The following is a 24,435-nucleotide window of genomic DNA, read 5'->3' on the forward strand; positions in this document are numbered from 1 at the left end:
GGATAACAAAAGACTTGGCAGATCGGGATTTTACTCCCGGTGCTGACTCGTCAGATGATCCCAGCCAGGCCATCGCTCCTGCTGCTTTGGCTGCTGAGCGCTCCAAGCCAGGAGCACGGCTACGCTGGGCAGTCCCGTCCCATCCCACCCCAGGCAGTCCCATCCCATCCCATCCCATCCCATCCACCTCCCAGGGCTCTGGCAGCCCCATCGCTCCCCGCTGCCGCAGGGGGACCCCCGTGTTCAGGAGGGCACCGGGCCCGCGGCACCCCGAGGGGCCCCGCACGGCTGCCGGCACGGCACAGGAGGATGCAAGGCAGGGAAAAGCTGGCACCAGTGCTGCCCTGGGGAAGCCTCCCGGGAAAAGGGCACGCAGAGGGGGAACATGCCCGCAGCCAGCCAGCCCAGAGGCTGGCTGCTCTCGGCACGAGGGCTTTAACCACCTGGGCTGTGCAGCACGGCCTTCGCGAGGCTTACAGGACTGTAGAGCGAGGAGCACACTCAGAGCAGATGCTTTTACCTACCGTGATGTTAAGACCTTTACTGGGGGATCTGACCCACTGGGAGCGAAGGGGCCGCAGGCACCAGCGATGGGCTGGCTGCACCCTGCGCCCGTGGCCGGTAACCTCAGCCCAGTGACTGCATTGAGGTCAGACAAATAAACCCGTATGGGGAAAACTGCTGGGAGAATCCCCAAAAACCACAGAGACCCAAACTGGACCTCTCCTCCTTGCACCCGACTCAATTACGGTAACCGGCATCATCCTGCCCTGCAAAAATCCCAAGGTTTCTCAACAGCTCCGTCCTCGTACAAGACCCCAAGCCACCCACCCGCCAGCCACAGCATCGGCAGGGCCACCTCCAGCCACCAAGCTGGGCCCCTGGCCAGGCAGAGCAAGCGTGCCGGTGATCACCCTGTTCCCGTTTTTAATCGGCACTGGCTCCCTGCACACGGGATTGATGCCGCTGAAGCGCTCGCAAAAAGCCTCCGGGTTGGATTTCAGCACGTGCCCTGGCTTGCTGCCCACCCGAAAACCCCCACAGATGCTCACAGCACATCCCAAAGCCAGAGGACTCGTACCCTGTCACAGGAGACGGCCCAGCCCCGTGCCAGGGACAGCGGCTCGCACCGAACCTCACCGAAACAAGCCCTGCCCCAAGGGCCTGGGTCGCACCTCAGCATCACACTTGCTGCCCCATGCCACCTCTTGCGCGCCCGGGCCCACGGCAGAGACAGACACGCTGCACGAGCTACTGGGAATCGAGCTTCAAATTAAGCCTGAGCCGCACACAGAGTGATCCCCCAGCAAAGGCTCAGTGCTCAATACTTAAGGACTTAGAGGTTTCATCGCTGTAATTAACCTTAATCTTTAATTTATAGGGCATGGGGAAACAAGCCAGATGCTGTAACTGTTTTATCCAATTACCAATACAAACCCCGGATCCCGGGAAGGGGACAGGTTCATTAGTGGAGCAGCTCTGTCCTCCATGGGTGCATGCAGTGCTTTGGGGTGGACACGCAGCCGGCCTCCCCGTGCCCCTGTCCCTGCCTGCAGAGCAGCCACGCTGCCCGCCCACCACTCTCCGGTCAGGGAACCACGCGAACCTTTATGGGCAGCAGCTTCTGGTCGGGCTCGGGCAGTAATGGGACCGGGAGAACATCCCAGCATCCGGGCTTCACCCTCCCAAAGGCAGCCCCGGCCCCCGCCTGCCAGCCCAAGCCGTGCTCTCCTGCCCCGCACAGCAAAAGTCAGCCCAGGCACCCCATCAGCCCTGCCTCGTGCTCCGGCCAGAGGAACCCAGGCTTAAACCGGGCTGCAAGAGCTGTATTGCTGCCACAAGGAGTTAGCGCAGGCTCGGAGCCGAGAGCGCGATGGACGCGCCAAGGCCAGGGCACGGCACAGGGACGCGGGTCAGACGGACCCGGCTCCTGCTGCAGAGGTGTCCCCCAGGCGTGGGAGGGGACGGCACCGGGGCCAGAGCTGCAACTGCGGGGCACAAAGGGTTAACAACCATCGCAGGAACGGCAAGGAAGGTGATGAAAAGCGAAGGCAGGGTCCCAAGGCACCGGCAAGGAGAAGGGCAGCCAGTGACCCGGCTCTCTGTTTACCTGGAGACTCACCAATGCAGGGCCCCAGCTCAGCTCCAAGCTGGGGATCCCCGTGCTGCTGGCCAGGGCTGTGCCACGCTCCTTCCAGCCCAGCCACCGACACCGCAGAGAGGAGCTGGACCCCGACGCGCCCGGCTGCCCCGAGCCCAGCCGTACCTCCCCCCCAGGACTCCATGTGCTCCCCCAGCTCCTCAAGCCTCCCAAAAGGAAGGAGCCTGCTGCTGCCCCATCCCACCCCCGGGGCAGAGCCCCGGCCCGGCTCCTGGTGCCTCTTCCAGCCAGGGGACACCTGGCAGCTGCAGGCCCCCAACCCCCATCGCCTCCCTGCTCCCGCTCTTCCCCCCATCCTGCTCCGCTGCACCAGGACGAGCTCCCAAACTTTGCAGCCCCGCGGCCCACCCGCTGCAATTTCGGGGGAAATCGTGCATCAGGAAGGTGCAAAAAACCCCCCAAACTTTCAAGTTCAAAAAGTTGTGATGGGAACTGCAGCGGAGCACGCGGCCGGCACCACTCCGGCTGGCCCCAACAGCTCCTGGCTCCGCGGCACCACCACGAAGCAGAGCAGTGACCGCTGACAGCCAGGGACCCCCACCTCTCCAGGGTGCCCCCTGGGCAGGGATTTTGGGCTGGCTGCCCTGGAAAGGGAAGGGGGACCATGGGGCACACCCCGGGCAGCAGCTGGGGTGCCCGGCCAGCAATCCTGCAGCACCCACCCTGCAGGCACGGGGCACCGCGTGGTCCCCGGGAGCCGCTGCCGGCCGTGCACAGCTGCCTCTCAGCCAGCAGACACCAACCGTCCTCCCCAAAATCACGCTACGGATCCGCGTCCCCTCGGATGGAGCCAGGCTGGCACGAGCGGCCAGGCGAGGCCTTTCCTGAGCATCCCAAGATCTGCTTGTCGGGCACGAGATGGCAGGAGGCGGTGGGAAGGGTTCTCCGCGCCACCGATGAGGTAAAGCACGGGGAAGGCAGCGTCCCCAAACCTCCAGCAGCACCAGCCCTGTCCCCACTGGTGCAGCGGGCTCCGGGGTGAAGTGACGCCCCGAGCGAAGGTCTCGTTCTGAAGGCAGCGGTGGGATTCGCAGCCAGTGCTGACGCCTGCCCGGGGAGGGGAGGGGGTCACCTGCAACCTCGAGAAAGAACTGTATTCGGGCACAAGAAAAACATGTGTTTGGGCAACGGGACGACAACGGAGGCACCGGGCACTGCAAGGGGCCTTTGGTGGCCAACGGGCTCGAAGACGGGAGCTGGGACTGTGCCGGCGCGCGAGCCCGGCTCGATGCAGACATGTGGAGAGCAGGGTCGGATCCCACCAACCCGGCTCCCGCAATCGGCACGGGCCGGCGAGAGCAGCCGTGGGGGCCGGGGTGGAGAGCGGCAGCCTGCGGCCAAATCCTCACCGGGGCCGGGGGGACACGGCAGGTAACGGGGTAGGGCAAAAAAAAGGCACCGGGAGGGAACACGGGAACCTGGACACGGTGCCAGGGCCCGATCCCAGCAGCGGCTGCCGGACCCCGACCTTCGCGCTCCAGGTCTCCACTGCTGGCACACGCAGGGACCCGATGCGGAGGGGACCCACCGCTCCTTCCCGTGGGGACACCGCCGGCACGGGAAGAAGAGGAGGGAGAGGAGCACGCGGGGCACCCCGAGGGATGTCCCGGCCCACGGTGTCCCCGCGGGCAGCCGTTCGCTCACGCTGCCGGGGAGTCCCGAGCTTCCTCGGGGCTGCGGGGGCTTTGGGACCGGCAGCAGAGCAGGACCACCGGCTCCCGGCCCCCCGGGAGAGCGCTCCCCAGGCCGCGAGCCAGCCCCGGCACGCCCGGGGGGACCCAAAAGCTCTTCCCGTCCCTTCCCAGCAGCTGGGGACAGCAGCCGGGGTGGTGGGGCCATGCGGCCCCCGGGCCAGCCTTGCCCCCGGCCCCAGGACGGGGTGGGGGGGCTCAGGGTGCAGCCCCCTCCAGCACCCCCCCCCCCCCCCCGGCCCGGCGGGGGGTCCCCGGGCTGCACGGGCGGGGACAGCAGCTGCTGTGGAGCGGCAACCGGGGGGCCGGCAGCACCGGGGGAGCGGGCTGGGCCGCGGGAAGCCGCGGGCAGCGCACGAGGCCCCGGGCGCGCCGGAAGGCGCGGGGGAGGCCGGGGCCCGGGGCGGCGGGGGCAGAGCGCGAGGCTCCGGGAGGGGGAGGCGGGGAGCGGGGGGGGGGGGTGGGGGGTCCCGGGCACCGGAGGGAACTGCGTGGAGGGCGGGGGTCCCGGTTACCAAGACGGGAGGAAGGTCCCGGGTACCGGAGGGGGGCTGCGGGAGGCGGGGGCGTCCCGGGCACCGGCGGGGGCTGCGGGAGGCGGGGGCGTCCCGGGCACCGGCGGGGGCTGCGGCCCCGGCCCGGGCCGGCGGGCGCACGAGGCGGCGGACGGGGCGGGGCGGAGCGCAGAAGAGGCCCGCGGGGAGCGGCGGTCGCGGCGGGCGGGCAGAGCCCTTACCATCTTGACGATGCCGCGCTGGACGGCGAGGGGCGGCGCGGAGCCGCCCTGTCCGGGGGCGGCCGCGGAGGCCATGGCGGGGCGGGGGCGGCGGACGGGGCGAGCGCGGACGGAGCGGACGGGGCCCGGCGCGAGCGCGGAAGGGAGCCGCGGGGCGGGGCGCGGGGGGGGGCGGGGCCGCTCCGGGGGGCGGGGCCTCCCCGCCGCCCCGCCCCGCCGCCCGGCTAACGGCCAACGGGAGGCCGGCCCCGCCGCCCGCTCCGCCCCGCCCCGCCGCGCCCCGGCCAATGGCGGCGCGCGGCGCCGCAGCACCGGCCCGAGAGGCCGCTGCGGGGGTGACGTCACGGGCGGCCCCGCCCCGCGGAGGGGGGGCGGGACTTCCGGGGCACGCGGTGCCAGGGACACGTCGGCAAAGGGCCGCCCGGAGTCCCACGTGGCCTCCCGCCGCGCCGCGCCGGGGGCGGGGCCGGGCGGGGACACGCCCCCTCACGTCATCACCCACTCCGCGTGCGTGCAGCGCCGAGCACCGGTGGCACTAGCGGCGGGGCCGGGGGAAGGGGCATCCCCCCAGCACAGCCCCACGGGGGGAAGGGGATCCCCCCCCAGCACAGCCCCACGGGGGACCGGGGGGAGGGGGATCCCTCCAACACAGCCCCACGGGGGAAGGGGATCCCCCCAGCACAGCCCCACGGGGGACCGGGGGAGGGGGGATCCCCCCAGCACAGCCCCACGGGGGAAGGGAGATCCCCCCAGCACAGCCCCACGGGGGACCGGGGGAAGGGGGATCCCCCCAGCACAGCCCCACGGGGGACCGGGGGAGGGGGGATCCCTCCAACACAGCCCCACGGGGGAAGGGGATCCCCCCCCAGCACAGCCCCACGGGGGACCGGGGGAGGGGGGATCCCCCCCAGCACAGCCCCACGGGGGAAGGGAGATCCCCCCAGCACAGCCCCACGGGGGACCGGGGGAAGGGGGATCCCCCCAGCACAGCCCCACGGGGGACCGGGGGAGGGGGGATCCCCCCAGCACAGCCCCACGGGGGAAGGGAGATCCCCCCAGCACAGCCCCACGGGGGACCGGGGGAGGGGGGATCCCCCCCAGCACAGCCCCACGGGGGACTGGGGGAGGGGTGATCCCTCCAACACAGCCCCACGGGGGAAGGGGATCCCCCCCCAGCACAGCCCCACGGGGGACCGGGGGGAGGGGGATCCCCCCAGCACAGCCCCACGGGGGAAGGGGATCCCCCCCCAGCACAGCCCCACGGGGGACCGGGGGAAGGGGGATCCCCCTAGCACAGCCCCACGGGGGAAGGGGGATCCCCCCAGCACAGCCCCACGGGGGTACCAGGGGAAGGGGGATCCCCCCCAGCAGAGCCCCACGGGGGGGTCGGGGTTGGGGGGTACCCCCAGGGCATTAGGGGAGAGGGCGTTCCCCTTCCCGGCTCCCTCTTCACTGCCCATCAGCAGCTCTGGCCCCCCAGGGGTCCCCCACCCCAAATCCCACTGCCCCCCCCCCGGCACCACCAGCCATGCTCAGGGGGGTGCAGGGTCACAGGGCCCCCCGGTGCCTCTCCCCCCATGCCGAGGCAGAACCATGGGGCTGCTGGAGGCTCCAGGCACCCACACGGCCCAGCCACAGGCCCCAGCAGCTCCTGCTGTCTCCCGAGTGGCAGTTTTGGGGTAAAAGGGGAGGAGAACGGGGGACCCCACCTGCACCCCTGCTCAGCCGCTCCTGCAGGAGTGCTTTTTGCTGGTTTCGGGGTGGGCAGCGGCACGGCCGGTCCCTGCTGCCCCGTGGGCTGGCTGTGAGCACTGGCTGCCCAGCAGCCTCGTGGCTCGCACCCGTCCTGCGCCCCCTCCCCAAGGCCACCTTCCACCCCTCCTGCTCCGCTGCCCCACGGACACCCGCACCCTACCAGGAGGCTGCAGCACCTGCGGCCAGCGGCGTCCACGTCCTGTGAGGCGACCGGGGGCACCGGCACCGCGAGGCGAGGTCCGTCAGCCCCGTGACGTTGGCCATCCGAGGTCACCCATCATCATCATGTCCTGGCAGTGGGGACTTGCAGCCCGGCCGCGGCTCCGGGCTGTCCTCCCACTGGGGACGCCGGCACGGTGTGGCCGCCCTTCTTTAAGATGGGGCTGTGGGTACAGACCTCACATCTTTGGGTGACCCCAAAACCCCCCATCCGGAGCAGAAGGGCCCGGGGAGTGAGCGCAGGGCTGGGACCTGGGGTGGCTCCTGCTCTGCCCCAGCATGCCACGTTGCTGCGGGCACGGCACCCAAGCCGGTGGCTCCGGCAAGCGACCGTCTGGCTGGTGGTTCACGCACAGACAAGCGCTCTGCCCCACTTGGGAGGCGATTCGGAGATGGCCCTGGTGCTTACCCGTCCAGAGACGCCGTCCGTGGCCGTTCCCCAGTGGCAGCTCTGCCCCCAGCACGCCCGTTGCAGCGTTCAGTGGCAGCCCTGCGGCATGCCCCTCACCGCGGTGCCGGGGCGCATGGGGCACGGTGCGGGGCAGGGCTGGCTCCTCGCACTCTGCCGCAGCCATCGCTCAGCTCAGCACTCGCCTCTGCCAGCTCAGAAACTGCCAGCCCGGAACTGAGTCGTGTCATTTGTGGGTGGTAGAAAATTATTATCCTCCTTTTGAGTGGTCACGAAGGGAATCCAGGCAATTGCACCTCTCTGCAATCCCCGCTCCGGGGAACGGGAACGGAGCGGCACCGGCTCCCCTTACCGGGCTGGCAGGAGCGGCTGCAGCCGTTGCTGCTGCTGTGACGGTGGTCCCGTGTCCCACCGGGCAGCCGGACCTCATTGCACCGGGTGCCAAAGCCCCCTGAGCATGGGAGGGAGCCCACCCGCGCTGCCTGGCCGGGATGTCCAAGCTGCTCTTTGGAATCATCTCCTTCCCAGCCCCGGGGAGCAGGCACCGGCCCCTGGGTACTACGGGGGCCACGTCGGTGCTGTGGGGAAGCCCCTCAGCAGAGGTGTGAGCTCATCCCTCCATCCAGGCTCTGCCTCCGGCTGCGAGCTCCCGGCTTCGGCAGCGCTGCGGCACCCCGGCACTCCTACCTTGGGAGCAGGGATGCGCCGGGCAGGCGATGCCGGATGGCACAGACACCACCGCCTGGGTGCCCTGTCCGGGCACAGCTGCCGCAGGGGGAGAGGCAGCAGGGTCTGCCGGTCCCGGCGTCGCCCCTCCGCAGCCTGATCCCCTGTGGGGAAGCGGGTGCACCGAATGCATCGGGGCTCTGCGGGGGAGGCTGGCTCCTGCCTGCATGTCGGGGCCGTCCCGCTGGGGATCAGGGCTGTGCTGCCCTGCTGGCATCTTCTACCTGTTCAGGGCGCGTTTTGCAACCTTCATGTTAATGATGTTCCTTTAATGCAGGGTTTGTTTCCTACACGCGAAGCCTGGCGGCGGCACTGCCTTCAGCCCCTCTGCTGGGGCGTCCCCAGGGTCCCGCTCCCGGGGTTTCGCCCCGACACCGCACTGCCCTTGACGAAGTCTCTCACCCCCGGCTGGGCTGGGAGGGATCATCCTCCTGGCTCTCCGCCTGCCACAGCCCTCCACTGCTTTTAATTTTCTTGCTCCAGCTCCTTTTACGATAATTTATTTGTTTGTTTTCTCCCCTTTTTCCTTTTTAATGTTTTGCACCGTGATTCATGAGCACCGGGGTGAGAGCTCACACACAAAGGGAAGGAAATAATTTCCTCTGCCCAAAAGCCTGGCAAAACTGCTCTGTTACCCTGATTTACGGCATTTCTGGGCCTGCTCCTCGCCGTGCCACTGTCCCAGCTTGCAGCTGCATCCCACCGGGCTATGCCAGGGAGGCGAAGAAGCACGGCGCGTGCTCCAGCACCAGCTCCGGTGAAGGCGTCTTCAAGCCCCAAGATTGCCTCTTTTAGCCAGAATATTTTAATAATCATCTTTTTGATCAAAAGAAAAGTTAAAATGTAGGTGGAAACGCTTAGATAAAGTAGGTTTTCTTGGTTGGCTGACTCATCTGGGCTTTTAACTTTCATGTGTGCTTTCTGGAGGAGAAAAGAAAGGATTTTTTTCCAGCCATCCCTGGTGTTCCGTGAGGAACAGGGTCATCTGCTGCAGACAGAAAGCCCAGCAAGACACAAAACAGCCTCGGACTCCTGGGCAAGCATGTTGATGGTCTGAAATGCATCCCGTGCGATGCAGGATGAGGTTTGTAGGCACATCCCTGGCTCTAGTAGGAACCGTGCATTTAACTCCTGGTTAAATGGGGTCTCCCCCTGCCCCCAGCAGTGCCAGGGGCCCTGTGCTGACCCCCAGGACAGCCCTGCGGTGCACCAACTCCCCGGCCGACCCAACAGCACCGCCAGCCATCACCAGGGCTGTACGCGAGGCTTGTCCTCTCCTCCGTCCTCTCCCAGGGCCACTTCTCCCATTAGAGCTTTCCAGTCCACCCTCATCTCCTCCTGGAAATGCCCAGTGGCTCAAGGTCCCCCATGGCCCTGCCATCCCCCTGCAAGGTTCCCCATGGCCCAGCCATCCCAGGGGAGCTACACTTTACCCTCCTGCCCCTCTGCCCCTGCCCTGTCTCGGAGCATCCCGGCACTTTGCACAGGACCCTGCTGGTGCCACCACCCTCGTTGGCCAGAGAGCACCCACCATGGTGGGTGACGCTCAGCCCCTCCCGGCCATGTCCCCCAGGACCAGCACGGAGGTGGCTTTCAGCCAGGGTGAGAAGGGGGAAAACTAGTAACTGGGTGTCAGAGCACCTTAACGACATGGTCTCCTCTTGACAGGGGTGGTAAGTAATTCTCAAGCACGCTCCGAAGCCTGTTGTCTCGAGTGTCGATACCCCGTGCACAGCCTCGCGACAGCACTAATGATCTCCTGGTGCTTCATTCGTTTGAACAGGCGGCAGATGGTCTGCGTGGGACGGGGGCTCTGCCCCTCCTGCTCCCTCTCCTGCCAGCGATACCCAGGGAATGAAGCCGCTTGCTGAATGCCGGACAAAACCCCAGGCACGAGCAATGGCCATTCAGTAGCGAGTGAACACCTTGCTGCTAAAAATCTCATGTAATAATTGCATTCCCAATTCCGTGCTCTCTGTGTCCCTGTTCCCGTGCAGTGCTGGTGGCACTATTAATGACTGCGAGCTCTGCTTGCAGAGAGCTGGTCCCCTCCGTCCTCCCAGCTCCTTGTCCCTTGTCCCTGCAGGGTCCCATTTACTTTCTCATGTCCCTTCCCAGCCACACGCTCTGAGACCCCAAATCCCAGCATGTTCCCATTTCCTTGCTGCGAGCCCAGGTACCTTGCTGGGACTCCAGCACGGACCTCCCAGTGCGGGGGCCGAGGGGCCATTGCTCCCCGCTCTGGCTCGTTAGCGCTGACGAGCATCGCTCATGCTCCCAGGCAGGGAAGCTGCTCATCACCCCCTTCCCGGACCGAGGCTGTCTCCAGCCCGCTGCCAGCTCACAAAGGAGGCAAAACCTTCCGGACATCTCTGGTGGGATCAAGGATGGGACTTTGGGAGGGCAACTGGTCCCTAAGCCTCTGTTCAGCCCTGGACCCACCTACAGCGGCTCGGACCCACCGTGCAGAGTTGCTCTGCCCTGAGCCGCAGCCGTGCCGGGCAGGGTTGTCTGCCCCTGTTCCTCCCACTGGCACAGCACGGGAGACACGGGGAGAGGAGGGCCCTGAAAGCACGTCCTCAAGGCCCCACTGTCACCCACTTTGCTCTCGGGCTGTATCTCCCCAGGGAACTCCCCAAGCCCCAGGCAGGTGGCAGGACCCTGACCCCAGCCCCATGCTCCAGCTGCTGAGCATCCTCCGGTTAAACTCCCCAAATCCGGCTGGCAGGGGCACAGGGGAATCTCCTTCCCGGGTAGGGAGAGCTCAGCAATGCCCAGCTGCCTGCAATTATGTTTGATTGCAATTAGGGGTTAATGAAGGCTCATCAGAGCTCACGTCTGCCTGGAGAGCTCAGGCTTTGGGGTGACCCTTGGGGCTCTGCTTTCCCAGCCATCCCCTGGCTGATGGCGGTCACCGACAGCTCTGGTCCCAGGTGCACCCACACATCCTCCTCCCCCTTTGCCGCACGGGCCACCAGTGTCACCTGGAAATGCCACTGCTCAGAAAATATGATGCTGGTGGCTGTGGCCGGTCTCCCGGGTCCCGCTGCACCGCTCCGCTGGAGGCTGGCTCCCCATGAACAGCGTTTCCTGTTAGTCGGGAGCCAGCTTCTCATCTGCCTGATGTGCCCTCACTTAATTTCACATAACGAGAGGGTTTTAATCAAACCGTCGTGCCGTACTAAGTCAAATGTCTTGCAGAAATCCAATTACCCTCTATCAACATGGGTGTCTTTATCAGCCAGACCTGCAATCTACTTAAAAAAGGAGATGAAGATGAAGACAAAGACAACAGATCCGCTTGGCTGGACCCCCGTCCCACGCAAACACCCCGACACACCAGCAGCCATGGTAGTCACCACCTCACTGCTAAGCTGGTGCCAAACCGGCACCTCAGCACCTTGCCTGGGACATGCCTTCCCTTTGGGACATCCGAAATATTGCGCTCACCTCCGCAGCTCCCAGTGCCCCTGACGTGCCCCTGCTTCTGCCGGTGCTGGCAGTGGGGACCTGGGTGCCGGTGGGTGCTCCCCTGGGCCAGGAGAGCCAGGTGCCGGCTCATTGCAGGCAGCGGAGCCATCCTGCATGCCAGCGAGCCGGACTCTGCCTGGTGCCACCTCCGAGAGGGGATCCCTTGGGACACGGCAGCCCCGAGGCTCTGACAGCCCCGGGAGGCTGGAGGGGGCTGCTGGAGAGATGGTGGCTTCGGGGAGAGGCCCACAGCCCGGTGAGCTCCCAGGGTCTCCAGTGGGGCTGTGGGCAGCCGAGAGCTCCCCAGCGGCTCCCCCGCAGCCTGGGCAGGTCTCCTGCCTGCAAAGCCGCTCAGCGTTGCCCCATGTCCGTCAGCATCCCAGCACAGACACGGAGCTGCTCTTTCACTTCAGGGCCCTGGGGAGAAGCGGGGAGGTATGGGGACACCCAAGGTCTGCCCTGGGGTGCAGCTGCTTGCAGTGATGGGGCATGACTGTGAGAAAGCAGGAATTACCCCTCCTCTTCCCCAGACTATGCCTGCCTTGCTGGCAGCCCTGCCAGCCATCTCTGGGCATCTTCAGAAACCGCACCAGGAGCCTCCCGCGCCAAAACCTCCGCTCTGGGCAAATGCTCCAGGTGGAAAATTGCCAGTTATCAGTGAGGCGGGGAAAAATCTATCCCTGGCAAAGGAATGCTTTTCCTGGGGCCAGGTACTTAATCTTCTGTTTGTTCATGTGTTTGGATTTATTCCTCTGCCGGAGAGCATGGACCATCCTCAGCACCACTGTGCCCCCGGCTGCCCAGCCACACAGCAGGATGCTGGGGAGGGCGTCCCCGGGGCCGGCTGCAGGGATGGACCGAGGCTCCAGGGGCTCCAGGGGGGATTTTCGAGGCCTGAGCAGCTGCTGCTCTTCCACGCGCCCTTGCCCAGGTGTCTGAGCGCGGGCTGGGACGGAGCCTGCGGCAGAGGAAAGCTCGAAAGAATATTGTGCCACTGCTTACACAGCGTGGAAGTACCCACATATCTTCTCTCCTGGGTTTCCTACATCTGACTTCCTGCCTGCCTGCCTGCCTTCTCACCTTTTGCCTTGCCTTGCCTTGTCCTGCCCTGCCTTGCCTTCCCTTCCCTCTTCCTCCCTCTCCCTCTGCACTAAGCAGCACCTTGGGCACAGCTGCCCCTAAATACCTGCAGTATTTGCCTGCAAGGGGCAGAGCGCTCCCCAGGCATGGGGGAAGCCTCACCATGCTCGTGCCACGCTCATACGTGGTGAGAAGCAGTTCCCCCTCGCTCCCCACCCCCGTGTCTCAGCCCTGCCCACCGATGCTGGCCAGCCCCTGCATGCCCTCACTGCTGCGCCCGGTCCCAGTCCTGCACCCACCCCACGTCCATCCTCCCTGCAGTGGGGCCCAAAGCGAAGGTGGGGAAGGGGGTGCCGTGCTCCTGGCCGGGGCTGGCCTGGCTGCTGCAGCTCTGCCCTGGGACTCCTGGATCCCTGGGAAAGAGCTCTCCTGGCAGCTGGGATGATCAGGAGCTGGTGGGAGGGGACACTTTGGTGCCCACCAGCCACCACGGTGTATGATGGCACATACGGCCAGGAGGTGATCAGCCAGCAAGGTCCCCAGGCCACTGGGCCAGTACCACCATGTGCCAGCTGCTGAAAACCCAGGCAGCCCAGCATCCCTGTCCTGTCCCCAGGAAGCACAGCATCCCTGTCCTGCCCCTGGGATGCTCAGCATCCCCATCCTTCCCCTGGGAAGCACAGCATGCCCATCCTGCCTCTGGATGCTCAGTATCCCTGTCCTGCCCCTGGGATGCTCAGCATCCCTGTCCTGTCCCAGAACAGCACTGAATCCCTCTCCTGCCTGAGGGCAGCACAGGACACCCCAGCATCCCCCCCCTTTCCCCAGGTAGCACTCATCCTCCAGCCCCTCCCCAGGCATTCGCATTTACACTCCCCATGGTGTGAAGGCGCTGCCCGAAGGCTGCTGGCACTGGCTGTGGTGAGGGCACTGCCCGAGTCCCAGCTGCCAGTGGCAGAGCCCCAGCTGGAGGCACAGTCACGGCAGCGCACGTCTGGGCTCGGTGGCACACAGCATCTGCCACCGGGCAGCTCCTGCCAAACAGGCCCCCACACTCCCTCTGGTACGTTCTCCCCGGTGGGGCTACCACCACATCTTCCACTTGCTCTTTACCAGGCTGGAGGCACCGCATGGTCCTTCAGGCAGGTGAGGGCGGGCAGGGAGGGAGCTGCGCTCCATGCTGCCGTACCTCCCACACCGGCAGAGATGCATCCGCTGGGCACCCACCGGCAGCACCCTTAAACCCTCTCCCTCCCCAGGTGCTCCCTGCCTGCTGCGTAGGGCCAAATCTGTGAAGTCAGATCCAAACCAAAGCTGAGGTCCCGGGATCAGTGTTGGGGTCCCGGAGCAGGGGACGTGGAGAGCCTGACCCAGGGCCCCCGCACACCGTCAGGTCCTGGCACAGGAGGTGCCTGCCCAGGCCCAGGGGAAGGCAAGAGAGGAGGGACTGGCACCACCCCCGCCCCAGCTCCTGCCTGACCCCATCCCACCACGTCCCGTCCCTGTCCCCAGACCGCCCCGTCGTGCTGCACACCAGCGCTGGCTGCGCTTCCCACTGTGAAAGAAGTATCTGCAAAAAGCTCTTCCCTGAGGTGTGGAGGAAGGTGGATGGGAGGAGACGTGCAAGCAAGCACGAAATGCAGGCGACACGGCGGGACCTGGAGCACCTCTCCACCTCTCCATAGCCCTGTCTCCACCTCTCCATCTCTCCACCTCTCCATCTCTCCACCTCTCCATCTCTCCGTGCCTCCATGTCTCCACCTCTCCATCTCTCTGCCTCTCCATTTCGCCATCTCTCCATCTCTGTCTTTCCACGTCTCCATGTCTCCATGGCCACACCTCTCCATCTCTCCATCACTTCACCTCTCCACGTCTCCACGTCTCCATCTTTCCACCTCCCCGTCTCTCCACCTCTCCATCTCCCCATCATCTCCCCAACTCTCCATCTCTCCTCCCCTCGCCTCCCTCGACTTCCCCCCCGCCGTGCCCGCCCTGGCCGCTCCCCGCTGCCCGTCGGCGCTCCAGCCGCTGCGCCCGAGCCACGCCGAGGACGCACCGCCCGGTGCCCGCCGCTCCCACTTTCCCCGGGCCCGCAGGGCTCCGCCGGCCGCCCCGGGCTCCGGGCGGCTCCGCGGGCTCGTCCCGCCGCCGGGGCAGCGGCGGGGACCGCTCTCCCCCGCCGCGCCGGCCCGTGCGCCGCGCCGCTCCCCCGCCCGCCGCCGGCGCGCCCGGCTCCGGTGCGCACAGCCCCGGGGGGCCGCGCTCGCCGCTCCCGGGCCCGCCCGGCCCCGCGCCGCCCGCCCCCCCCCCCCCCCCCCGCCCCGCCCGTCGCCCGGCTCGGCCCGGCCCGGGGAGGGAGCGGCGGGGCCGGCCCGCCGCCGCCGGGCCCCCCCGCCCCGGGCTGAGCCCCGCGCCCCGGGCTGAGCCCCGCGCCCCGCTCCCCGGCGCCGCGTTACGCACGGGGCTCGCCCGTCCCGGGGGCTCCGCCGGGGCTCCCCGGCGGCCGGGGCGGAGCGGGTGGGCCCGGCCCCGGCTGCCAGCGCTCCCCGCGCCGCCGGCAGCCCGGCCCCGGCTCCCACGGGCGGGCGCGGGGGGGGACGGCCGGGGCGCCCCGGGGGTGGCGGGGGGGCGGCGCGGCGGCTCCCCGGGGGCCGGGGCCGGGCCCGGGCCCCGCAGGGCTGTGGTTAATGTGTAATTCGGAGCATATGGTATTTTCCAAAGGCGGGCAGTTGTGCGCGGAGCGCGGGGGCCGGGAGCGGGGTGCTAATAACGCTCAATTACTCGCGGGGCCGGGCGCGGAGGGCCGCGGTGCAGGGCTCCTCGCTGGCTAATATTTGCTCTTCAAATATTTTACTTGAAAGGTTTACAACGTGTTTTTTATCTCCGAAGAGGGGGGCCATCTGTGCCGGGCCCTCGGGTTGCACAGCGGGGCAGTCCCCGCAGTGCCCATCCACCCCGCGCCGCCTTCTATTTGTTCAACACCCAAAAAAAAAAAAAAAAAAAAATTAAATCAATGTAATAAAACCGAATCTGGATTTATGATTGAATCCCAAGCGCTTTACCATATGGCGGCTGTGTCTGTCCCTGTTTGCTTTGCGGGAGACGCGGGAGCGAAGCCCCCCGGGGAGGCTCCGTCGGGGGTTACCGGGGATGCTCGGGGCGGCGGGATGCGGCGGGGCGTGTGCTGTCCACCGGGCGCTAGTGCTGAAATACCGGAGGCAGCACCGGTACAGACTCACTGCCCGGCCCGGGGGGCTCCGTCGGGGCTCGGGGCCGGCTCGGGACCACCGGCCCCGAGCCGGCCCCAAGCCCCGACGGAGCCCCCCGGGCCGGGCGTGTGCTGGGCGCGGCCGCTCGTTCCCCATCGGGCCGCCCCTTCCTCCCCATCCTCCTCTTCCTCCTGCCCCGTGACATCACGGCCCAGCTCCCTCATCAGCCGCCCCGCATGACACCGGCACGGCAGCACCCGGTTGGCTCCGAGGACGATCCGGTTCAGCTCCTTCGAGGCTCCACAGGTACCCCCTTCCACCCCACCGGGCACCCCTGCTCTCAGTCATATGCATATATACGTGCATGCACAAATATGTGCGCACGGCGGCGTGGGTGCGTGCACAAGCACACGCACACGTGTGTGCAGCTGGGCATGCAGAGAAAGGAGCATGTGCATGCGTAAGCGCGCATCCATACACATAGATGCACTCGGATGCACGGGCACACATGGATATGTGTGCACAGACATCCACTCGTGCTTGCACACACGTGGGCTGTAGCACGGGGCAAGCTCGGGCGCGGGAGGGCTGCTCTGGGGCGGGGGGGGGGCGTTGGGATTTCTTGTCCTGTGGAGCCGCGGGAAGCAATTCCCAGTAGCAGTTGGGTGGTGAAGGTGCCTTAACGCTGGGATGGTTTCGGGCTTCCTCCAGGAGTGATCCGCTCTGGTCTAGCCTAGTCGAGTCCCGTCTCATTTACTCCTCTCCTTGCCTCTGCGTGCTGCACAAAGACCAAGCTCACCACCCCTCCGAGATCAGTCAGCAGGACCTGAGAGGGACCGTGGGCTCACATCTCATTTGGCTTTGCCAGTGCACCCGTTTCTCCATGGGGAAAGAAATCCCCGCGTCGCCTCCCAGCACAGCACAGGCCAAGCCCTTGGCTGGGGCAAAGCTGGGGAACGCCAGTGGGGGCTGTGCTGGCCCCCGAGGGGACACATGTCCTGCCGGTACCGCTTGTTCCCTCCTTCCCGGAGCAGCCTCATGTGCTTTGCTGCAGGGTGATCGGTCCCTTTCCTAACGAGAGGGAGATTGGGTGCACTGCACGTTCGCTTTTCACCTGTGGCAAATCTGCCGAGTTGTCCCCATTGTTGGATTTTGCTTTTCTTGAATTTCATAATCAGGGTCAGTGTCTCCAAACAACGTTCTCAAGCTGTGCAGGGAAGCAGTGCCAAGGCTGCAGTGAGATTTGGGGACTGTAGCAGGGAAAGCCCCACGCTGGGGGTGTCCAGGGGTTTTCAGGGTGTTTCAGGCGAAATCCCAGGTTAACCAGGGGTGCCAGCGAGGGTGCCCGGGCTTTGGCAAGGCAGTGGTGATGCAAGCAGCAGCCATCAGTCTGTGTGGCACCTCTGTGGCTCAGCATGCTGCTCATTAATTACCACGAGTGTTTCTGCCTGAGCAGACAGCAAGGGGAGCGGGGTTTCCCTTGAGAGAAGGGCTGGCGCCAGCGCCCCTGTGGAAATGTCCCCTCTCTCCCGCTTCATGGGGCAGGGTGCTGCCCTGGACCCCACAGCACCCCTTGCTGATGCCTGGCGCTCGAAGCTGCGCTACCTTTCCTCCCACTTCCACGGGGCTGAAACCTCCCGTGTCTCTGGTGACACCAGGGACAAGCCGGTGGTCAATGGCCCCTCCTGCCCTGGTCAAAGGGACTTGGCAAAGGTGTCCTGCGGGACCTGCTGCCGTTGCGTTCCTGGCTGCCGGTGAATCCCCAGGGTGGGAGGAGGTGGCATTCACCCTGCAGACCCCAGGGGAGCAGCGGGAGGGCTGTAGGGCAGGGTGGGCAGGGCAGCAGGAATGTGGGGCAGCACTTGCTCCAGGGGTGTTAGGTGCGGTGGTGGTGTCCCACAGCTGAGGCATCGGTGTCTAAGTCCGTGGGGCTGCCTTAGGTCAGGATCTGGAGCGAGGGAAGGTGCGTGGGGGGCAGACAGAAGTGATGGGGATGGGGAAAAGTGCAGGTGCTCTGGGAGTGTGTGTGCATGCATGTGGGGAAACCCAGCCTTGATCTTCTGAGCTGGCAGAGGAGGTGGCAGAGCGGTGGAGCGTCTCCAACCAAAGGAGCGGAGGCTCCTGTTAACCTGGTTATCCCCTGCCAATCTCTCCTTGGCTGGGTTAGGCTCTCAGTGCTGCTAACCCAGCCCCATGCTATCGGCTGCAGCTGAGTCGCCCTGGATTTATAGCGCGGCAATGGGAGCGCGGGGCCAGATCCTCCCTCTGAAATAAATAAATATGCCGAGAGACAGCAACGCTGCCAGTGAGGACACGAGGGGGAAGCGGTGACCCCACACGCAGGCGCTTGTGCCTGGAGCTACTGGAGAGGCAGCAGGGAAGGGTTAAAGTGGGTGATAAACAGCCCACGAACCAGCACCAAAGCTGTTGCACGCAAACCCAGAGCTCCTGATCCTGTTGTCTCCTCTGCTCCTGCCACCTCCTGCCCCCCATCCCCCCGACACCCTGCAGGACCCCGGTGCTCAGCCGTGGCGGGGTGGGCATGGGGAAACCCTCTGTCCCCCGTGGCTTGTCCAAGGGAGTGCATGCAGGCACTGGGACATGGCTCAGCCAAGCCAGCTCCGTTGCATGCCGGTGGCTGCTAGGTACAGGCAGCGCAGGCAGCATTCCCAGTGCCTCCCCAGCCACTTCAGAGCCCGAGTGCCTCTTGCAGATGTGTAAGCACCTTAAAGCCTGGGTCCCTTTGATCCATTGTGCCTGGGGTAAAATGATTTCCCAAGCAGTCAGATGCCCTCGAGCATGCTCTGCTTGGTATTTCTGCCCTTGCTCCCCCTTCTTCTCGTAGGAGGGTGGGCAGGGGATGTGGCTCAGCCCTGGACACCGTCACTGATTTATCCGGCCTCACAACAGCAACCATCTCCTCTTGGCAATTCCCAGGCACTGAAAGCCCCGTGAAGCTTCACCATGCAACACCGAGGTGAGCGATGCTGCTGCACCGGGGCGGCTCGGGGAGCACGGTCCTGGCGTCCACGTTCCTGGGGGAACTGGGGAGGTGCCGTGTTGGCACAGAGAGCCGGGGAGGGAAGGGCAGGCAGCGTCCCCCCTCATGGCAAGCCCTGGCCCCTGTCACCGGCTGCCTGGCCTCTCCCCAGGGCCCAGCGGCGTGAACCAGCTGGGGGGTCTCTTCGTGAATGGCCGCCCCCTCCCTGCCTGCAAGAGGAAGAGGATCATCGAGCTGGCGGCATGCGGCATCCGGACCTCGGACATCTCCCGCAGCCTCAAGGTGTGCCTGGGTCGGGGATTCTCCTCCAAATCCTTTTCCCGCTGAGCCTCTGTCCCAGCCGCCCCATCCGCAGGTGTCCAACGGCTGCGTCAGCAAGATCCTGGGCCACTACTACCGGACGGGGGCCATGGAGCCCAAGGCCATCGGGGGCAGCAAGCCCCGGATGGCCACCCCCGAGGTGGTGGCCAGGATTGCCCAGCTGAAGCTGGAGCAGCCCTCCCTCTTCGCCTGGGAGATCCGACAGCAGCTGCACGCCGAGGGCATCTGCACCAGCAACAGGACCCCCAGCGTGAGTCCCTGCCGGGGAGAGCCGCGGGGGGCTGTGGGGACACCGGGGCCAGGCACTGTGCGGGGGTTTGACCCCACGGCTGGGGTGTGGCGGGGTGGGGTCCCTCGCTGGGGTGGGCAGGGGGCAATGGGAAGGATGCGCAGGGAAGGGCTCGGTGCTTGGCGAGATGGATGAGGGAGAAGCAGGCAGGGAAGGGAAGGCAAATCGCTCCCTCCCAGCTAAAGCAGAGCCCCGCCGGCCATCCCCAGCAAGCCTGGCCATCGTCTCAGGCACTGGGACACTCGTCGTGAGTCTGTTACAAGTACACTGGTCGGCAGAGACGATAAAATGCAATTTGCAGCGTCAGCGCGGAGAGCTGTACTTCCTAATGACAGACCCACCCCTATAAATCTCACGGTCTCCAGTGCCGAGGTGCAGATTGCCTCACATTAAATATTGTTAGTCCACCAAAATTAAAGGGTTGCCTGTATCAACAAACAGCAGAGCAGATGGGCATGGCCTCGGCGCGGAGAATCCCTGGCATGTGCTCAGGCGCAGCTGCAGGAGAGCACCTCAGAGACAAGCTTTGGGGCATCAGCCTCGATTCCTCCCCACCTCGGTGCTGCCTGAGCACATCTCTGGCTCCTGCAGTGAGCAGAGGGATGCCCACCACAGGCGGGGGCTTTGCCCAGATCCCCCTGCCCCCACCCTTGCAGGGCTCTGCACCCCCTGTCCATGGCGCAGCCCCTTCTCTCCCTGCCCAGGTCTCCTCCATCAACCGGGTGCTGAGGAACCTGCCCAGCGACCTGCGGCTGGCGGCTGAGCAGGGTTTTGCGAGGGACCCGCTGCCACAGGGTGAGCCTTGCTGGGGGCGATGCCCTGGGGAGCAGGGGCTGGGGGTGGGTGCACCCCATGGGAGAGACCTGCTCCAAGTGGGCAGAGAGCTCCTGCCACCACCGGCCTCCCGGCTGCACACACATCCACATGTGCATGCACACACGCATGCACACACACACACACATGCACATACATGCATGTGCATGCACACAGCTCCTCCGCACACTCCTGTGCTGATCCTGTGCCCCCAAAGCAAAGGGGCTCGTCGACCCTCCCTGACCCTTCCCAGCCCCTCCCGGGGAGCCCCCAGGGCTGGGCCCCCCCTACCTTTTGCCTTTCTGTCACCACAGTGTCCCCTCTCGCCGCCCCCTCTGCCCCACATCCCCCGGGCTGCTGCTCACCTGCCGAAGCCGGTGCCACCATCTCCCTGGGGACCCAGCACCCTCCACAGGGCTCCGCATCCAGCCAGCGGCTCCTGCTGAGCACGCAGCACAGGAGCAGGACGGTCTTCTCCAGCCAGCAGTCGGAGGCCCTGGAGAAAGGTGCGGCGCTCACGGGACACCAGCTGAGGCCAGGGCATTCGGCGTGCCTGCCCCGAGCTGCCACAGGGTGCTGGGATGGGGCAGGGCCATTCCCAGGGGAGGGCATTGCCACTTTCTGGATGGGCTCCTGCCCCTTTGAATGGCACGGCCACTGCTGTGGTGCCCCAAACTGCTCTGAATTGCGGGCACCGGGGCCCAGCGATGGACCGGCTGCAGCTGCGCATCCTGGCATCGCCCACCAAGGGGGGGTGGCTGCGCTGGACAGGCTGATCTCACCCCAATCCCCCTTGCAGAGTTTCAGAGGGGACAGTACCCAGACACTGTCACCCGGGAGAGACTGGCCGCGGCCACCCAGCTGCCTGACGCAACCATCAGGGTAAGAGGAGATCCGCCACACTGCCACTCTCCGGCCGGGAGCATGCCTGGCCTGATCCTGTCAGCCAAAGCATCCCAGCCGGGGCACTGGGCTCAGGGCTGCCCAGCCTGCCAGCACGGGACGGGACAGGACTCCCTTCCTGGCATGCAGGGACATCTCCAAACAGTGACACTGCTGCTGGCAGTGGTGGCAGAGGTGGGAACGGGCTCAGGCAGGCAGTGTGCGTGGGGCGGACAAGGCGAGGTGACCCCCGAGAGCAGGTTTCATCCCCAGCCCGGGGGTCTCTACCCTCTGATGGCTGGGCACAGGCAGGAGCGGGGCAAGGCTGGCTCCGTCAGGACGTGCCAGTCTCTCATGCTCCCTCCTGTCTGCCAGGGCAAGGCCGGGCCTGGGGGAGCGGGACCCTCCAGCTGCTCCTTGGCAGCAGCCCCTGTGCCCGGCACTCTGTCGGAGACAACACACGCCTGCGCTGCACAGCTACGAGCGGCTGCATGCCCCGTCCCAGTGCAGCCACTGCTCCGGCCCTGCTCCTGGCCTCTGCTCTCCCCGGCTCTGCCCCGCCATGGGGCCAGTGCAGGGCCTGGGAGGTTGTGGGGACACTGCTGGACCCCAGGATGGTGCCACAGGGCAGGGGTGCAGGGGAGGACAGCACAGCGCTGCAGAGCCATGGCGTGCTCCGTGGCACACTCCGTGGCACACTCTGTGGCATGCACCATGGCAGACTCCATGGCACGCTTCGTGGCACATTCCATGGCACGCTCCCTGGCAGGCTCCCTGGCACGGATCCCTCAAACACGCATCCAGGGCACACTCAGTAGCTCCAGGCAGACATCCCTGTGCTGTTGGCAAACCTTCACAGGCTCGTGGCAGCCCCTTCCCCTCCCAGCTACCGACCATCGCCGGCCATCTCGGTGCCCCAGGTAGTGACAGCAGCGAGTCCTCCCCTCTGCCAGGGCAGGGCTGCCCATGCTCACGGTCAGCCCACACCGTGGCAATGCACACACACGCACACACGTCTCCCATACCCTGTGCTGGAGAAGCACCCCGCCGCCCAGCATGTGCTTGCAGCCCGATGAGGTAGAGAAGACGCAGGATCAATCCCCTTCTTCTGCCCATGCCCATGCTCATGCCCAGGAGCGTGTGAAGAGCCTGTGTCCAGGGGCAAGAGCGGTGCCAAGGAGCCGAAGTGCCGACCGGGGCGCGGGTGCCATGAGACGGGGGCCAGCAGCCTCAGCCCCTTCCCTCCTCCCCAGGTCTGGTTCTCAAACCGACGAGCAAAATGGAGACGCGAAGCCAAGCAGAAGCTGGAGGCTGGCGGTGCAGGTGACAGCCCAGGGGTGGAGGGGACAGGGTGGGGTCCAGGGGCCACGCTGGGAGGGAGCGCGGCTGAAATTTGGCACTGAACACCGGGATGCCTGGGTTCAATTCCCCAAAATCAAGGCTGGGGACCAGCATGGTCCCAAGCCAGCACGCTGCCCTCCCCACCTCTCCCCACGCAGGCTCCTGGTGCGACTGGATGCTGCCCCGTGGGGCGGCCATGGCTGCTTTCCTCCCCCACTCCCTGACAGCTGCTGGCTCCGCACAGGTAAGAGGTGGCCGGGGGTGATGGGGAGGCCTTGCTGGCACCCCAGCAGGCTCCAGGCACCCTCTGGAGCCTCCGCTCCCGTTGCCTGGCTGCTCTGAGCTCTCCGGGCGCTGGCCTCCCAGGGGTGCTGTTTCTAGAGCTGCCCTAGAGGGTGATACTTTGCAGGTCCTCTTTGGGGTGGTCTGGTCCCGATGCAACCCCACGGATGCCCCGTGACATCCTGCTCTCTGTTCCCCACACAGCACCTCCCGGCCGCCCCCGCCAGCTCGCCACAGCCCCTCCGCGGTCGTGGTCATGGTCATAGCCACAGCCTCACTGCCTACCCCGGTACCCTGGCCCCACTGCACCTCTGCACCTCCGGCCCCTGCACCTGGGATGACGCTTGCTGTGGTAAAAGGGGTGGGAGGGGGGCTGGGACCCCCGGGCATGGCCAGGGTTGGAGCCGGCGGCAGGGTGCAGGACCCCACAGGGTGCTGGAGGGTGCGGGGAGCCGGTCCCCCTCCCCGCCTGGCCCCAGCCTCGCAGCAATGGGGGGTGGTTGCTGCAGGGTGGGTGTCCCCTGCACCACGGCAGAGCAGGGCTGGGGGAAAGGGTGATGATCCCCAGCCCCATGCGCTGCCTGAGCCCCATTTCCATCCCGCAGGCCTGGCCCCCAGCGGCATCCCCCCTCCGGCTCCCTGGCAGCCCCTGGAGGGCCCCCCCTTCGCCCTGCTGCCCCCTCGGGCTCACCTGCGCCCCACTGCCAGCCTGCTGCCCGGACCCCCGATGAGCCCCCCGGCGCCGCCGGTCCATGCCAGCTCGCCAGAGCCCCTCGCTCGCCTCCACGCACCGGGGTGCCCCTGGCTCTGAGGGTCCCTGGCGAGGTGGGGGGCTCCGACATACCGTCCGGTGCAGTGAGTCGAGGATGTCTGTGCACGGGTGTGTGCCGGTGACAGCTGGGCCACCGTCACCTCACCGCCTGCCCCCTCCAAACCGGGACTCCCTGTCACCCTCCGGGGAGCTCAGCCCCGCAGGGTCCAGCAGGGCAGAAGGGGTGTGTGCTCGGGGGAAGGTGTCCAGCCGTGCCATCTGGGCTCGGGTTATCAGGGCTCAAACCCTTGCGGGCACATGGGGAACTGAGTGTGCCCCTTCCCGGCTGGGCAAGGGGTTTATCCCGGTGCTACCGGCTGTGGCACAGCCCTGCCAGCCTGCAGAGCCGTAACTTGTCCTGCAGGGCTTTGCGTGGGACGATGCCTTGCAGCTCACCCAGGAGCTGCCGGACAGCCAGCATCCTGCTGTCTGCACTGCAGGGTCCCCACAGCCACCCCATGCACTCATCATCCAGCTCGCTGCTTCCCCTGGGCCACCCCCATCTTCCATGGCACCCCCTCAACCCATCCCACAGACCCTGCAGTCCCCCTCCCCTCTCCCCCGCCCCAGACCCCTTCTGATCCCAGATGGTGTTTTCAGCCCAGCTCCGGCTGGAGCACAGCATGGCTGGGACAGCCCCCGGCAGCTCCCCAAACCACCCCCCCTGCAGTGGGGTGATGCCCACCGGCATCCGTCCCAGCAGGCGTTTTGCCACCCAAAGGCAGGAAAGCTTCATGCCTGGCTCTGCCAGCCCACCAGCCTCCTCAGCTGCCTTGGGTGGCTTGTGGGGACCGGGACCACAGCCACGTCCCTGGGGTTGTGGTTGGGGTCAGGCAGTGGGAGCCGAGTGCCTCGGGGAGCCCCTTGTCACGCTGGAGCACTTGTCACCATCCCCAAAGCCGTGTCCCTGTCCCAGCCCCTGGGACGCAGCAGAAAGGTGGGCAGTGTCACTGCCCCACTTCGCTGCTGCATCCCCCAGTTAGCATCCCTCTGTCCACTTCAAGCTTTCCCCCCTTCCTATTTACAATACTGTTAAATTACCCTGGGAAAAGTTAGTTAACTGCACGTGGGGAGGGATAGTCAATGCCCACGCTCCCATCCACCCTGCCAGCGAGCGCTGATGCACGACGCCATCGCAGCAGGCACCCGTGCAGGTGCTGGGCGCTTCTGCCCATCTCTGCCCAGACGTCGGGGCAGCACTGGGGAGCGGAGCCAGGGCTCGGCCCCAAGCAGATGCT

The 24,435-nt window shown here is 66.2% G+C and overlaps 2 protein-coding genes across 2 annotated transcripts in view; one reads left to right on the top strand and one right to left on the bottom strand.

Annotated features, from left to right (window-relative positions):
* The window catches only part of SND1 (staphylococcal nuclease and tudor domain containing 1), a 138,256-nt gene extending 133,585 nt beyond the window's left edge, over nt 1-4,671 (bottom strand). The window contains exon 1 of the mRNA XM_076363753.1: nt 4,589-4,671. Within this exon, the coding sequence (XP_076219868.1) occupies nt 4,589-4,663 (75 nt within the window). The 5' untranslated portion in view covers nt 4,664-4,671. The remainder of the gene's footprint in view (nt 1-4,588) is intronic.
* An 11,022-nt stretch (nt 4,672-15,693) lies between these two features.
* On the top strand, nt 15,694-23,197 carry PAX4 (paired box 4). The gene is made up of 8 exons (XM_076363756.1): nt 15,694-15,763; nt 18,610-18,740; nt 18,814-19,029; nt 19,773-19,863; nt 20,196-20,387; nt 20,681-20,763; nt 22,017-22,086; nt 22,992-23,197. Exons 1-8 carry the CDS (start codon nt 15,694-15,696, stop codon nt 23,195-23,197), a joined length of 1,059 nt encoding a protein of 352 aa, XP_076219871.1.
* Nucleotides 23,198-24,435: the final 1,238 nt, after the last annotated feature.

This window comes from Aptenodytes patagonicus, unplaced genomic scaffold (genome assembly GCF_965638725.1).
Source record: "Aptenodytes patagonicus unplaced genomic scaffold, bAptPat1.pri.cur scaffold_86, whole genome shotgun sequence".
Classification (NCBI taxonomy): Eukaryota; Metazoa; Chordata; class Aves; order Sphenisciformes; family Spheniscidae; genus Aptenodytes; species Aptenodytes patagonicus.

What these genes read in the sequence shown, in the direction of transcription:
- PAX4 (XM_076363756.1), top strand. Translation starts at nt 15,694, where the DNA reads ATGACACCGGCACGGCAGCACCCGGTTGGCTCCGAGGACGATCCGGTT. An exon ending in GCTCCTTCGAGGCTCCACAG is followed by an intron (nt 15,764 to 18,609) that starts GTACCCCCTTCC and finishes GCCTCTCCCCAG; the next exon opens with GGCCCAGCGGCGTGAACCAG. An exon ending in GCTGGAGGCTGGCGGTGCAG is followed by an intron (nt 22,087 to 22,991) that starts GTGACAGCCCAG and finishes TCCATCCCGCAG; the next exon opens with GCCTGGCCCCCAGCGGCATC.